General features: G+C 29.9%; 1 protein-coding gene across 1 annotated transcript in view; it reads right to left on the reverse strand.

The window, feature by feature from the left end:
- The window catches only part of LOC107453180 (cGMP-dependent protein kinase 1), a 90,093-nt gene extending 72,910 nt beyond the window's left edge, over positions 1–17,183 (reverse strand). The window contains exon 1 of the mRNA XM_087166423.1: positions 16,549–17,183. Coding sequence (XP_087022549.1) covers positions 16,549–16,844 — 296 coding nt within the window. The 5' untranslated portion in view covers positions 16,845–17,183. The remainder of the gene's footprint in view (positions 1–16,548) is intronic.
- Positions 17,184–17,637: the final 454 nt, after the last annotated feature.

Here is a 17,637-nt window from a genome sequence, read left to right on the forward strand (position 1 = left end):
ACTGCTTAAAGTTCTTCATTTATAAACATAAAATCAATAAAATTCAAAAATATTATCAAAAACTTTACATAATCGTCATAAAATATTTAGTTTCTGATAAATATAGCAGATAATGTTGTGAAAATCATGCATTTTTTGTAATTTAGAAGGACAATCGACATGGCAAAGAAAAAAAAAATTTTTTTTAAAAGATAGAAAATAAAGCACTTTTTACAAACCCCGAATAAAAAAGCACCTTTTAAGGGCTTTTACAAAACGTTAATAAAAAATAAGCCTTTAAGTACTTTTTTAAAATGCTATGCACCCTGCTTAAGGTACATAAGCATAAGTTAAAAATAAACGACATAAGACGAATCATTAATAATTTCTCTGAAATGAAAATTAAAAAAAAAATAATGCAAACAATAAAAATAGTTAAAAAGAAAACTTGTGTTTTTTTAAATCAAACTTTGTTATTTTATTTTTGTTATATTATTTTATTTTGAAAACGTGATGGGAAATACTAATGCAATTTTTTTTCTATATAAATGCTCTTTTCCATAATTTATTTTGTATATTGTTATCATAAAAATGCTTTTTTTTTAAACTTTCTCATTTTCTATTGGCATTTCGTATTTATTTTCATTTGGCATTCCTGCTTTTTTTAAGAAATCTACTGTGTCTTCCGACCAGAAATAAAGATGGTTCGTAAGCTCGATAAAAATATTTACATTTTGGACCAATTTTTATAATAAATTGATTTACATAATAAACATTTCCATTATTATCACTTTAGTTTTAGGTTTATCACCAAAAATAATGTTTAAAAAGTATACAAAGAGTTGCAAATTAATTTATAAATAAGGCTAAAAAACGTCAACATATGAATACGTTAACAATATGTTCTAAGAATGTTATAAAAAACGTTAACAATATGTTCTAAGAAGGAATTGACTTTAAAAAATTTTGTATATCATTTGTATCTTGTTTATATATATATTATTTTATGCAAAAGAATTTAAAAAATAAAAATTTTGGGTGATATAAATAAATTAAAGAATAATTTATGTGTCATTATAGAATATTTTTTATTCAACTTCTTTTATTCAACAATGAAAAAGTGTCCTTAACAAACAAATGTATAAATAGAGAAAATAAAACGGAAGTTAATTAAAAGATGTCTTCAGAAAGAAGAAAAAAAATAATTCCACCGGATATGCCATGAATCCGCTGAACGCAGACGATAAATTCAGAAATTATTACGAATATAAGATAATTGTAATTTTTCATCGCTCACGAATATTTCTTTTTTTAACTTTATCTCAGTCAAAAACATATTTGGCAATAAATGCAAGATAACCTCAGCCACTGTGAGGAAGAAAAAAAAAAGTGATCTTTTTTATGAAATGTAATCAGTTAAAAAAGATTGTTTTATCACATTATGGGCATGTTAACAACATCATTTTTCGCTATAGCAACAGGGCATCAAAGAACAACACGGTTAAAACAATATCTGTTCTAGTAAGATTTTCTAAACAGGAAGCTAAATTCCATCAACGATTATAGTTTAATAACTATTAAGTTCCCCAAATAGAAATATGCGTTAAAAGTGCATATTAAATTTGGGTCGGTTGTTCAACGACGATTATAAAAAAGAATTTTAAAAAAATACAATGGTTGGCCAAGATGTTTTACCCATAGTTAGTTCCACAACGAAATATAAGACTTGCTAATACATAACTTTGTTCATTACTGAACTACTCCATACCTTAGACTCCATAACCAAAATCAAAAATCAGAAGTTATCTAAACTCTTGAAAACATGTTAGGACAGCCCAAAACTCTGAGGCACAATATCAAGCTCGATTTTACTGCTTATTAATTTTTTGTTTAATTTTTAAATATTTTTAAAAAAAATATTTTAGATTAATAATTTTTCTTCTAATTTAATAATTATTCATAAATTTTTGTACATTTTTTTCTATATTTTTAGCTTATATGTATTATTATATTAGCTTATAACACAATAAAGAGATAAAAAAAGAATAGAAGAAAAGACAGATTAATGAAGAAAATTAAGAAAATAAAGAAAAGTAATTAGTTTTATTTAATGCGCATAAGCTGCAAGTACAAAGAACTCATAAAATAAGTTGAAAATACAAAATAAATCAAAGAAATTTTATTTTATTTTTTAAAGTTAAAAAAAAATTATTAATAATAAAATGTTTTTTAAAAATATTTAAAAATTTTAAAAAAAATTTAAAAAGCCGGAAAACAAAATAAGGTAAAGATATAATCTCGTTCAGCTCACACGACGCCGATATCCGTAAAAAAGTGTATTGTATTAATATGGCGGAACCAAAATATATCAATACAATAGTGTGAGTATATAGTATCATATATAAATACATTGCAATGCAATTGTATTGATGAATATTTTACTTTGGCTATATTAATACAATATTAGAAAGCACTCTTTTTAGCGGATATAATCGTGTGGACTGAACGCGGGATTATATCATTACCTTATCTTGTTTTCCAGCGTTTTGAATCAATGTATATCAATGTATTTATATCAATGTATATGTATATATTCAGCTTTCTTTTGACAATATTCATAAAAATACTATCGCAACTATAAATTATGAATGTAAATCGTAATGCATTGAATGATGAACTGAATTTTAAAAATAATCACAGTGCCTGAAAAAAATTTAACTTAGGAAAACAGATATGTGACACTATAGAAAGAAATAAAAGATAAATAATTTTTCTCGCAAACGATAACCTTACGTCATGTTATCTAATAAGTTTATAAAACGATTTTTATCTATCTTGAACTCTTAAATTCAGTTTTATATGTTTTAAAAAAGTTAATTTTGGCAACATCTAATCTCTTATTTGTCGCTTTCGACACCAGCTCAAGTGCGAGCATAAAAAAAAAGATATCGAGAGAGATAATTAGAATTTTCGGGTATTACATTTTATTATTTTTTTTAAATTTAATATAGTATATTTTAATATAGTATTCTGCTAAAATTTCAAATAATAAATTTCATTTGTTTAAATTAATTACATTCAATTTTATTTTTTTTAATTCAATACATTCTAACACTTATAACTCAACTGTATTTGTCATTTTTTAGCTTCTTGCATATTGACCAGTTTCTTATGACTTTTTCCAGTTTCCGTATGGCTTTTCCAGTTTCTTATGGCTTTCTCCAGTTTCGTATGGCATTTTCCAGTTTCCTCCACAGCCCTGAAAGATCTTACTGAGTACGTATCGTTTCTAATATCTATCTCAAGCTTGTGTTCGATATATTTTTCAGTTTATTTCCTTACAGGGGTCTGTCCAGACATTTTGTGAACGGTCCGTTTTTCGTGAAATTGTGAAAAAATTACTCACATTCTTTCAACCAGGGTCCGCTTTCATGAAATTGTGCAAATAGGGTCCGTTATTGCAAAAAAAAAACTTTTTCAAGGAGTTTTTAAATTGTAAAGGCATACAAGATTATGCTCAACACTGTAAAATTATAATTAAAAAAATAAAATTTTAAAAAATGAACAACAATTGCTGCTTCTAAATTAGAGATGCAACATACAAATATTTGGTTTTTAGCCTATACTGCTGAACGCAGAATATTAATTTCGGACGAATAATGGAAGATTCCTCTGCCGAAGACAGAACTTAATTCGTTTACATCCATCTTTCTTGTTTTCTGCCCTGGAAAGGGTTTATTCGATTAACAAAATAATAATGAAGATAAACAAATTTGTGAAGGGTCCGATTAAAAGAAAAATCATTTTGTGAAGGGTCCGTTTTTAAGTTAAAATATTTTGTGAAGGGTCCGTTTTTAAGTTAAAATATTTTGTGAAGGGTCCGTTTTTATGAAAAGATATTTTGTGAAAGGTCCGTTAACGCGTTAACGGACCCAAATTTCTTCTAAACAGACCCCTGCCTTATATTACAATATAATTAGAACCTCATAAAAAAACTGTATAAATAAGTTCAAGATAATATTTAATCAATTATTTTTATTTCACACTGATTTTCAATAATTTCTTTTATGTAATTACAAATTTAATTAAAGAGTATATAATTTGTCCCACCATTGTAAAATTGTAAGCCCATTCAGTTATGTAATTGAATATTACCAGTGTATGATTTGCACGAACGCTTTAACATTTAATGTGAAAATACAGATTAGAATTTTTTTTTTTCCTCTCTTTGCGAAGTCTTAAAACAATGCGGTATTACATAGAAAAAAGAAAAAAACGAGCTTGTTAGGAGTTTTCTGATGATTCTCTACATTGAAAAATTGTTCTTTTTTTTTCCTTTTCAAATTAGTAAAATATCACTTACTTTGTTTTTCCACCAAAAGAACACTGTGTGGTGTTCAGGGGAAATTTTTATAAATAATCCTCTTTGCAAGGGAAATTTTATCAAATTCTTCTAGGAGAGATAAAACAAAATTCTTCGACATTCCTCATCGATACCAGATTTCCCCCCACGGTTCCTAAACAATGAACTTGTCAAAAAAAATTTCTTCCCTAAATAACTTTAAGGGCTTCCTTCTAAGATCAACAAATGTTTCAATTATATTGTGATACTCTTTAAAAACTCTTGCTTTTCCCCAAGGCTGTATGCTTCAGTAAGAAGTTGAAAAATACAGACGAGAGGAAAAAACAAGCTTTGCATCACCATGGTAAAGGCGAGGGGAAAAATCTGGAGAGTGGAGAAATCATGTAACCTTTAAACGTCTATTCTATTTGTGGGTGAAAAATATTTCCCTCTGAAATTCTGTTTACAATTTTTTATAAAATAAGGTCAAAAACAGAGCACTGTGTGGGATAAAAACTATTTCCAAGAAAAGAGTAGGTTATTCACTTTTTTATTCGACATTAATCTTTTAATACGAAAATTTCTTCAACCTAAATATCGTTATTTATGGCCAAACGTTTCCTGTGAAAACGTAAATAATCACAAGATAATTTTTTCTAGAGAACATCCAATTAATGGAGAGGATTAAAAAAATGTCATTCTTTAGAGCCTAATTTATGTTCACATTTATTGAAATAGCTTGCATCCGGTTTATATTTAATAGTTTTCTTTTTTATTTGCCTTAATAAAACTATTCGTTTTCGTGGTATTAAACGTAAGTAAAACCAGACCTATTTACATGAAAATAAACGTTGATAAATTACATTACAAGAGCAAAAAAGAAAACATACAAAAAAAGTATCATTACACTTATAATAACTTTTACACTAATTGGGTATACTATAGCCTACGTCACAGGTTGTGTTGTTCCTACTAAATTTAACCCATGAACGGCATTTTCTGCGAGCCTAACTTCAAGCCACAAATAAACAAACGAAGTGTTCGATCGTTTAAATAGCTGCTCGCCAGATTTTATTGCATTATAAAGAAAAGTTATTGAAACTAAATACAACTAAATAAACAACAACAACTAAAACAAATAACAACAACTACTAATAACAATAACTAAATAAACAACAACTAAATTCCATTCGTTTAGCATTGCGTCATATGTTGTTCCTACTAAATCGAAGTAGTTGTGTTTTCTTCATATTATACCCAATTATGGTATTTTTGTCTACTAGTTTCGAGTACAATCATAATGATTCAAAATGCTAGTTAATGAGGACTAAAGTATTCATACTAAATCAAACATAAAAACTTATGAATTAAAAGTGAAATAAAGATACAGAAATAGGCCTACTGCTATAAGCCTTCACACAAAATAAGAGTAAGTAGGGAGAAGCTTATACAAGTACTGACATTCAAGTACTGACTGTACAAGACATTCAATTTGTGAACTGAAAAAGGCTCTTCAGAAGAACCTAACTTTGTTGTTGTTGTTTCTCTCAATGAACATACCCAGTGGTCGGAAAAAACTACATTATTTTTGTAGCTTACTACAACTACTTTGGTACAAATGTAGAGAACTACTTTTTTTTTTCAATACAAACTACCATGGAGTTTAGTAAGTATTTCACTACTTTAAGAGGACGCCATACTACGCAAGAAAATTTTTCTTGCAAATTCTCTTTTTCCTTCATTACTAATTTAAAATTTAAGAGACAGAAAAGGTGAGTTCAGACAAACCTAGTATAAGCCATGAAGTTACAAATACTGAAAAGAACATTTTAAAATATATAAATGAAAATAAATTATGAAATGATAACTTAAGATTACGCAACGAAGAAGTTCTCTTATAATAATTTGTCTGCATTTTAATATTTTGAAGTATTTTGTTCAGCATTGGAAACTTCATGACTTAAGGTCTGGTTTCTTAGGACAAGCGCCTTATCTGGGCGTCAGCGGGACGTCAACGTCCCGCTGACGCCAACAAAATACTGGTTTGTTAGCTTAAGGCCTGGTTTCTTAGAACTAGCGCCTTATCTGGGCGTCAGCGGAAAGTTGACGTAGAGCTGATGCCAAAAAAATACTTTTTTGTTAGCTCAGCGTGAGCAGTCGGTCCAACGCAGACATTATCTCTCATTGCGCATGCGTTAATAACGTAAACAAATATTAATTTTGAATTTGTATTGATTTTGTTTTTGTCGACCAATGTTTTAGAGAACAAATAATAACTTTGTCCAAGAAAAAACACATTATAGCTGAGCTAAATGAAGAGTGCTACGTTTAATGAAGAAGCTATGTTTAATGTCAAAATCAAAATCTTGGCTGATTTCAATGTGCTGTTGGATGTTGTCCGCCATTGCTTCTGTGGTTAACGTCACGTTGTAATCCAACTGCAGTTGAGTTGGACGGCAATTGTAGTTCAAGATGAGCGTTCGATGACGTATGCTATCAAACTCACAAATGGACCAATCAGAGGTCAGCGCTGATTTCCAGCTGACGGCGTCCTGTCCTAAGAAACCAGGCCTTTACTCTAGGTTTGACTGAACTTACTTTTTCTTTCATTTAAATTTTAAATTAGGAATGATGGTTTAATGTAAATTCTTGCAGGTTCTCTGGAACATACCATCAAAACAGTTTGATTTTTTTTTGTGTTGGATCATCATAAATCAGTTCGAATTCGTACATTGGAGGGAAGGTGGTTCATGATCGTTACACCATTCGATTTCTAAGAAACTATCGTGGAAATTTCTGACGGTTCCACATCAAGAAACCACCAAAACAAGTTGCTATTCTTACGCTGTACCATCATAAATCAGTCCGAATTCCTACATTGAAGTGATGGTTACTTATGTAGGTTACCAGGGGTCTGTCCAGACATTTCGTGAAAGGTCCGTTTTTTGTAAAATTGTGAAAAAATCACTCGTAATTTGTGAATATAAAATAAACGTTAAGTCACATTCTTTCGACCAGGATCCGCTTTTGTGAATTTGTGCAAATAGGGTCCGTTACAGCAAAAAAAAAACTTTTTCAAGGAGTTTCTAAATTGCAAAGACATACAAGATTATGCTCAATGCTGGAAAATTACAATTAAAAAAATTTAATTTTAAAAAATAAACAGCAAATGCAGCTATTAAATAAGCGATGCAACATACACATATTTGGTATTTAGCCTATACTGCTGAACTCTGAATATTAATTTCGGACGAATAAAGGAAGAAGCGTCTGCGGAAGACAAAATTTAGTTCGTTTACGTCTGTTTTTCTTCCCCCCCCCTTCCTGGGAAGGGTTTATTCGATTAACAAAACAATAATGAAGATAAACAAATTTGTGAAGGGTCCGATTTAAAGATAAATTATTTTGTGAAGGGTCCGTTTTTAAGTTAAAATATTTTGTGAAGGGTCCGTTTTCATGAAAAGATATTTTGTGAAGGGTCCGTTAACGGACCCAAATTTCTTCTAAACAGACCCCTGGTTACCATCATAAAATATAACGGTTCATAATGGAATTATTGATGACTACCATCAAGATTATGTTGGTCCATCAAAGGGAAAATATCAAAAATTTTGACTTGGGTAAAAATAATTGCTAGGATTACTACAAGCCTGTATCGCACCACTCACTAAAGTTTTACAAAAGTACCACACTACACTATAAACTACGAAAAAAAAGTAGCGACTACAGTTGTTTCACTACTTGTAGTACGCTACTTCCGATCACTGAACATACCTGCCACAAAAGATGAACGTACCTGGAACGAAAAGATGAACATACCTATAATAGATGAACCACTGAACAAACCTGCCAAAAATTTCACCATAAAGCCATTCACCATTTTAAATTTTCACCATTTTAAAGCAAATCGAGTACTCGTTTATGCAAAGATAGTTTCTAATAATCTATTTTTAATTATTTATGATCAAAAACATTATGAATTGTAAATTAAGCGTATTTTTATACTATTTTAAACCTATGTAATTTTAAATGATAAAATTTTTATAAGACCATTCATGTAATTTTTGAGAAATAAAAATTTTAAAAGCGTGACATTTATTTCAACTTTTTATAAACCAGAAACTATTTGACTATTTTAATGCAATTTAGAAATGTTGCCACTCAAATTGACTAAACTTTTCTCTTCTTAATATAGAATTATACTTATGTATTGTTAAAGCTATGTTCATAAAACTAAGAAAATTATACCATGTGTTTTTTTAATATAGATTTCAACGTATACAATTCACTATCTCTTTTAGTCAACATTAAAGCGGACAGATTAAGTGAGTTGGGAAAAAAAAGGCAGATCATTGAGCTCGTAACTGTAACCAATATAAACGCAATCTTCTTTTTAACTTCATCAACATAAACTTACAATATTCCCTTTTAGTAACGCGACTCACAATCGAAGCTTTCTTTCAATTCAAAATTATCTTTTTCCGTCATACGACGACCTTCGCCATTTTTCTTTTTTTAACGAGCGTGTAATGCCTTCTGATTTAGCTTATTTTTCGCCCAGGAAAGCGTGGAATATATTTTTATCCATCGTTTGAGATTATATTAAGGATTCAAATCAAGATTCGCTTTATCTTAAGGACACGATATCAAAGTGTACGTTGCATAAAACTGGATCTGTTGCAAGGTTAAGCCTATTCCAGTAGTCGCTATCATCTATTGTGGGGAAAATGTTCTACGGTTACCGATTCCATTAGCCATTTCTTAGTTATCTATTAAAAATCTATTTTTTACTTATCTTATCATGCATACAGAACCGTAGAATAGCGTGTGATTCGTTTTACAAATAGTATCTATTTATAGAAAGAACGGTTAACAAACGAGTTAACTGCCAGGCAATAGAAAAATCAACCTTAGCGACAAAAAAAATTAAAAATTGAGATTTTTATATACTTGGCATTTATGTATGATAAGCATAAGAGTAGCTATTTCATTTACTATTAGCTATATCATTTATTTTATCAGCTATTGTAACATTAGATATTTCTTAGTTATCTATTAAAAATCTATTTTTTACTTATTTTATCATGCATACAGAACCGTAGAATAGCGTGTGATTCGTTTTACGAATAGTATGTATTTATAGAACGAACAGTTAACAAACGAGTTAACTGCCAGGCAATAGAAAAATCAACCTTAGCGACAAAAAAAAATTAAAAATTGAGATTTTTATATACTTGGCATTTATGTGTAATAAGTATAAGAGTAGCTATTTCATTTACTATTAGCTATATCATTTATTTTATCAGCTATTGTAACATTAGATCTATTAAAAATCTATTTTGTACTTATTTTACGATGCTACAAGAACCGTAGAATAACGTGTGATTTGTTTTACGAATAATATCTATTTATACAACGAACGGTTAACAAACGAGTAAACTGACAGGCAATAGAAAAATCAACCTAAAAACAAAAAATTCAAAATTAAAATTTTTATATATTTGGCATTTATGTATAATAAGAGTAAAATTAGCTATTTCATTTATTTTCTTAGCTATTGTAACCTTAGCTGTTTCTTTGTTATCTATTAATAGTCTATTTTGTACTTATTTTATCATGCAACCAGAACATTAGAATAGCGAGTGATCCGTTTTACGAATAGTATATAATTATAGAACAAACGGTTAACAAACGAGTAAACTGCCAGGCAATAGAAAAATCAACCTAACCGACAAAAAAATTCAAAATTGAGATTTTTATATACTTGGCATTTTTGTATAATAAGCTACATGTTCTATAAATTTAATTTTTTTTTAATAATTATTAATAAAATAAATAATAAATTCAATAATTATTTATAAATAATAAATTCAATAATTATTTATAAATAATAAATTCAATAATTTATCGATAAAATAAATAAAAGAAAAAGTTGTCAGGCCCATTTTCTTGCGTTGTTTATACTATTGCACAGTAGTAAATATTCCAGCTAGGTAAAAAACGGAATTTCTTATGGCTATACCCTTAATACTACTATAAACACAGGTAAAAATTAATGAATTCTTAGAATCATTCGCCTGAAATAGTGGAAAGAATACGGGAAGAAAAAATTCTTTTAAAATTGAGAATTTAATACAAGAAGAATAAAAATTTAAAAAAAGGAAAGAAGTTACGTTAAAATTAATTTTTACTTTTGCGTCGATCATCATTATCTGTTTACTAGTTTTTAAGAATTGAAGTTTCTCATCTATTTTGGGTGGACCATCGAGCTTCATAAGAGTCCGATAAAGTGTCCAGCACTTAAATATTTGAGTATATTTTAGACATGCAATATTAAAATAACATGACACATTCAATATTCTTTCACACAGATTTCAATTCTTTCACAATATATTTCTTACTTAGCACAAATACAGGCGCGAAGCCACGTAGAACATGAACAAACTAATAATACATCGAAGTTGCCAAGTACACAAAATCAAAATATATCACGGGTAAAATTAAGTAAAAGTTGCAGACGAGAAAGAATTGTATTTCAACAAATTCTATGTGCGATACGGCGCTGTATTCAATTAACTTCATGCTAATTAATATTCTAATTTATGTGGAGAAACTGAGCTCAACTTGAACACGCGATTTTGCTTAGAAGCTATCAGCTGATGATGACGTCATAGGTCATAAGTGTGGATATTCGTGATCTTCTTCTAGAAGTACAAGTACCCAATTATGAAAAGATATTTTTTTTCAATTTCACGAAAATATAAACTTTCATTAGAATTTACCTAAATCGTTCTATATGACAATGATAATGAGCATTTTAATATTTTTTTTCAGTTAGATGGTATATAGCGTGATTATAAAGATAAATTAGAAAATATATTATTATTATTTTTCAATAGATGAATGAATTACTGTAAACCAAATTGCTGTTTCCTAGAAACTGTGTTGTCATACAGATAGATATATTTAGCGCGTCATTAAACGGCTCAAAATTCCTGTAATAAGGAAGTACTTATATATCAAGTGTAGTGATGTTAACTGAATCTATTTAAAAGGAATCCAACTTAATCACCAATTCCCGATGAATTTTTTTGTTTTGTTTTGTTTCATAATCGAAATTTTTAACTTTCCTCGATCTAATTTTGAATCTATTTGTTTGAAAATATAGTGGTTTCATTTAAGTACAAGTTGAATTCGCAACAATTGGTTGTTGCTTGACTTGGCAAGCTTTGTTGCTTTAAAAAGTATTATTTTTCTCAAAGGAAATTTGCATAGCAATGCAACTGAGAAATATTTCTGGACATAGTTTGTTAATTTTAAATCATGTCATATGATTGTTTTGTTAAAATCGTAGTATACGTTACATACTTTGAGCGATTTTTTTACATTTATTTTTTTTTATAATCATCGTTGAACAGCCGACCCAATTTTTGGATTCACGACTGGTAATGTTTAACTACGTAGCCTAGTATTTTTTAATCCAATCCAGAAGACAAGGTAACTCCTGGATCAAGTATTGGGAGAAAATTGCCTACAAGGAAGACTTTTTGATGGAACTAACCAACAATTGCGTTACATAGAGAGGAAGGCCAGGATAACCTCCCACGGTTAGCCAAACGGCAAGGAGACTCTAAACCAGTGGTTTCCAACTGGCGGCCCGGGGGACGCATCCGGCCCGCGAAGCCATTTTTTGTGGCCTGCGAACTAAAATATATTAGTTTAAATTTTTTTTTCGGACAATTTTCGTAAAAAATCTATATGGGTTTAAAATACTTTTCTCGTTAATAAAAACCTAATTTCTTCGTTTCTGTGAAATTTATCATAACAATAGTGCAAAAAAATTTTTTTGTCAGGTTTTGCATCCAAGAAAATATTTATTCAAATACTGAATGTTGTTATACAAAAATAATCTTGTAGGTTGCTCTTTTTCATTTCATTTTTGTATTTTGTGAATATAATTTAGCATGTGTGTATCAGAAATTTTCTCGAAGAAATTCTCCGCTTTAACTTTTTGAAACCACTCATTTTGGACGAAACTATTTGCACACACATTTGTAAATTTTAAATGCAAATATCTATTCTCTGGTAGTTGCAGCAGACAAACCTCAATTTTGTCATTGAACATTTTGTGTGCTACTATGTAAGTTTTAATACCAACCTTTTTAAAGTTTTATATCTTAACAATTAGATATCCGTTGCACATTAATTGTTTAAGACATGGGTGCACATTAAAGTTATTGTAGCCCGAATTTTTTAATATGCAATTAAATATTTTTAAAAATCTATTTCTTACTTTAATTTGTAATTAAATACTTTTGTTTTGTACAACTTGGCAAAATTCTGACAGTAATATTTAATGTTTCTTCAAACATAAAAGAGTCCTACATAAAATTTTGATAAAGTAGCGGCCCGCCGCTTGATTTGTGTTTTTAATAGTGGCCCCCGGCCTCATGTAAGTTGGAAACCCCTGCTCTAAACCATGATCCGTCTACCACTGAGGATATTTTACATCGGCACTGTGATCTGTGCAAACCGGACGGGGAATTCGTATCGACCAACCATCTTTGGGATTCGAACCCGATTCACCTCATTTTAAGGCGAACTCTCTGTCGCCTTAAAATAACGCATTACTACTTCTCGCCAAACTGTTGCCAATGCCAAAAGGCGTTTATACGATTGTCGCCTAAAATTGGTGTAGGCAAAAATATGAAAACAAGGGTCTGTCCAGACATTTTGTGAAAGGTCCGTTTTTGGTGAAATTGTGAAAAAATTACTCACATTCTTTCAAGCAGGGTCCGCTTTTATGAATTTGTGCAAATAGGGTCAGTTATTGCAAAAAAAAACTTTTTCAGGGAGTTTTTAAATTGTAAAGACATACAAGATTATGCTCAACACTGTAAAATTGTAATCAAAAAAATTAAATTTTAAAAAATAAACAACAATTTCTCCTTCTAAATTAGAGACGCAACATACTAATATTTGGTATTTAGCCTATACTGCTGGACGCAGAATATTAATTTCGGACGAATAATGGAAGAATCGTCTGCCGAAGACAAAACTTAATTCGTTTACATCCATCTTTCTTGTTTTCTGCCCTGGAAAGGGTTTATTCGATTAACAAAATAATAATGAAGATAAACAAATTTGTGAAGGGTCCGATTAAAAGAAAAATCATTTTGTGAAGGGTTCGTTTTTAAGTTAAAATATTTTGTGAAGGGTCCGTTAACGGACCCAAATTTCTTCTAAACAGACCCCTGCACATGCTAAATTATATTCACAAAAAAATCACACAAAAAAGTGAAATAAAAAAAGAGCAACATAAAAGATTATTTTTGTATTTGAATAAATATTTTCTTGGATGCCAAGTCTGAGAAATAAATTTTTTTGCACCGTTGGTATGTTAAGTTTCACAGAAACAAAGAAATTAGGTTTTTGTTTACGAGAAAAGTATTTTAAACCCATACATATTATTACGAAAATTGTCCGCAAAAAAATGACAACTAATATATTTTAGTTCGAGGGACACGAAAAAAAGCTTCGCGGGCCGGATGCGGGCCCTGGGCCGCAGTTGGAAACTACTGCTCTAGAACTACCGGACCGATTTTAATGAAATTTGATATGTACATACATTGATACATTACAAAACAAATAATCATCCAACAATTGTAATACACACGCATGATCGTGCACAACACTCGTTGGAGTCGGGAGGTATGAAATTGCTACAGGACGACAATTCAGGCCATATTTCAAGTAAGAAATCACGCTGCAAGGCTTGTATATCTGTAAGAGGGGACCATACTCCCTATTAAACTTTATTTATTTATTTATTATTTTTTTTTTTTTGAAGTTATACTTCTTATGCGACTTCCAACAATGTTGTGTTAAACGTTTAACGCTACGTTTTCATTGGCCGGGAAATCACGTGGTAGGATCCAGTTTTCCCTCATTCATTTCCATATTATTTTGGTTCTCACTAGCATAAAAGTATTGTTTTTCTATAAATATTTTTTTTAGTTTGTTTTGATACACATATAATTTAATAGGGTAGTATTTTTTATTTTCAAACTTAGTGGATAACAATTGTAAAAAAATGAGTGAAAACAATCCCACGGACAATGCGACGGATTTAAGGTTATGTCAAGGTACGTCTCTTGTGAATATCAATTGATTGTTAGGTTTTCTCTTCTGAAATTACATTATGACGCATTCACATACATTATTAATACAAATACATTTTCCATGGCGAGACGATGAGGCAACCACAAGCACTTCCACTGGTTCAAGAGGTCCAGGAGGGAAAAAGGCACAATATTACCGTGATTACAGAGCACTGAAGCGAGTGGAGCAGGAAAAAGAGCCGTTGAATAGAACTAGTGATCCTTCTACGACTGCTGATTCTTCTACAATCTACGTCGCAGGTTGCAAAATTTAACTTCTTCCGCGCGGAGGGACTCCACGCACTATTTTTTTTTTTTTTTTTTTTTTGTTCATCATATAAATTTTCATTAAAACCGTTCCATTAAATCTATAGATAATCGACCAAGTCTGCAAATTCTCTCAATTTATTACACCGGTGTACATTGATGGATAATATTTTGACAGCTTTTTGATTTTTCAATATGATCGCAATTTTTTTAAGTTTGTAGCAACAGGTTCAAAAGCAGAAGTGAAGAAAAGAATTCTTATTTCACTCATAAATAATAAACTAGTAAGAAGAAAAAAAAGAATAAGTGATGACAACGTGTGTCAATTGACGACACCTGCTTCCATTACAAACATTTTTTTTTTTGCTATATGTGATTTCGTCACTTTTCGTTTTGTTTACTATGGATAAGATCCGATTACTTTCGATGTTTTTCATTCCGAGATTTCCTACTCGTTTTTCTCTGTCTAACAATTAATTTACAATTACAGGTAAAGACTAATTTACTGTTTTTTAATTCGAAATTCAGCAGGTAAACATTGACGTAGTTAATTTTAATTCGCCTTTCATTAATGAAGTCGCACTTTTCCTGACTCATTGTCACATGTCACTCTCTGGCAGTTCAGAAACCGAACATATTTGTAATGAATCAAATTTTATGTGATTGTTTTTGTAAAAGTTTATTTAAATTTTTTTCCTATTTAATTATTATCTAATAAATAAACAGATTAGTTATTAATTATTGTAATTTGTAATTTTTAAATAAATTTAATATTGAATTTTTCATAAAGAATAAGACAAGACTTTTGAACCCATAACCCAGCAGACTAGAGTACTAACATCCAGAGTTAGGATGCATAATTGAATAGTTTTTGATTATATTTTGTTCGAAAACGACGATAAATGAACCTGAACAATGCTTTACTGTATAAAAAATTTTATTCTCCATTTAATTGTTGATTTTTTTTTTTTTTTTTTTTTTTTTGCATTGAGCATATTGCACACTTATAGAAAAATCCACTTAACGTTGGACCACACTATCGATATCTTGTACCACATTATGCTGCAACGTTACTAAGGGGGGTTGAATGCATCAGTGCAAAAAGGGGACTACATCAGTGCAAAACTACCTGCATCCAGTCAAAAGATCATTATCAATGGACAATTAAGTACACTTTAAATTAGTTACTGGATTACTAGTACTTTTATATTGGGAAAATATTTACTTTAAGCAATATATTCTGCGTGAAATAAAATGTGATTGTTAAACAAATTTAATGATGAATGATAATGATGAGGTTCAATTTAGCACCGAATTAAGGTTGCATAAATATTGGAGAAAATTAACGGTCACCACCGACAACAGAGTGAGTAAATTTGTGATCAAACAATTTTCACTTTTTTTTCCCGTCGAAAATACACTACATTTTATTCTTATTTTTTAATGGATTTGGAAATATTATAAATGTTTTATAATATTCTAAAAAATTACATTCACACATTTGTTTCTTAAAAAAAAAGAAAAAAAAGAAGAAGAAAAAACTTCATTTTAGAAATGAACCTAGCATTACCATATTTTGTGAACTACCCCCAAATAAATGCCCCCCATTATTAAAATCCTTAATCGTTTAAAATATTCGAATTTTTTTTTAAAAAAAAAGTGGCCACTGTAAAAAATGCTGTGACTGACCACTCGCAAAATTTCTTAATTTTAGACCTATAATATTATGATTTTCAACAAGTTTCAGAATATTTAATTATCACTGTGAAGAAAAAATAATCTATTGAAAAATCAACTTACCTCTCTGACTTAGGATAATAGGAGAATTTGGCTTTAACAAGATCTTGAATTGATTTTAGAGTCAAAGGCTCAGCGGATATACCCTGAGCCCTGACTTTCCGGGGTGCAGTATGGCTGTATCTATTCGGTACAGAAGGCAGTACAGACTGATATTTATCTAGCAAACTTTTTAATTGTCTGATTTCCTCATCTTTGTCTTGGAGTAAAAGACTCAAATGATTTATTATACCCTCCTGTTTTTCCACGAAATTCTTAAGTTCCTCGACGGTACCCATTTTTAGGGTATCAATCGTCATTGGAACCCAAAACGAATCAGCGAAAGAGAATATATGAAAAGACGAACAAATTTCAGTTCATGATTATTCACTTAATTCAACACCGCATAAAATAAAACATACTTATTTCGATCAATTTATTCCACTCAACTGATGAAAAAAAGTTTATTTAGGTTGTGATAAAAATCGTGGAAAAAGTTATCGACACTTTGGACAGATCATAATCCACTGAACGTTATCACTGCGTTTGGAATCTCGTCTTCATAAACACGTGATTTTTTTCTTTAAAAAAAGGGCAACGTCATGTTTACGCTACTAGAGAAACATTTGTGGATAATCGCACATGTTCCGTAATCAAACACAAAAAAGTCGGCCATGGTCGAGAAGGGTTGTCATTTAGGGAATTATTTTCCCTATAATTTTCGCCAACTCTCTTTCATTTGGCTACGAAACAGCTCTTAGAGAATTCTAAACGGTTTTTTTTGTTTTAAGAGTATTTTATTATTGTCTGCTCTTATCAAGGATTGCGTTTGGTTCTCGCAGGAGAAAGAGAGAACGAAATTAAATTAGAAACATAATTTTTTTTTCTCCATTATGCTCTCTCGTTTCTTTTGCAGATAAAATATTTCTGTTCCAATTGACTTATAGTAACTAACATTAATTCATTTTCTATTATTAATATTTAATATTTCTTATAAAATGTCATGCAAAAAAGAATTTTTGATAATCGCCGAAATTATCTTTGGATTAATAAATTTTATTAGAGTATGAAAGAATTTCAAATTCAAGAAATTTATGCATAAAGATATGATAC

The sequence above is a fragment of the Parasteatoda tepidariorum genome, chromosome 6 (assembly GCF_982258835.1).
Source record: "Parasteatoda tepidariorum strain Cologne lab strain chromosome 6, Ptep-v5.0, whole genome shotgun sequence".
Taxonomy (NCBI): Eukaryota; Metazoa; Arthropoda; class Arachnida; order Araneae; family Theridiidae; genus Parasteatoda; species Parasteatoda tepidariorum.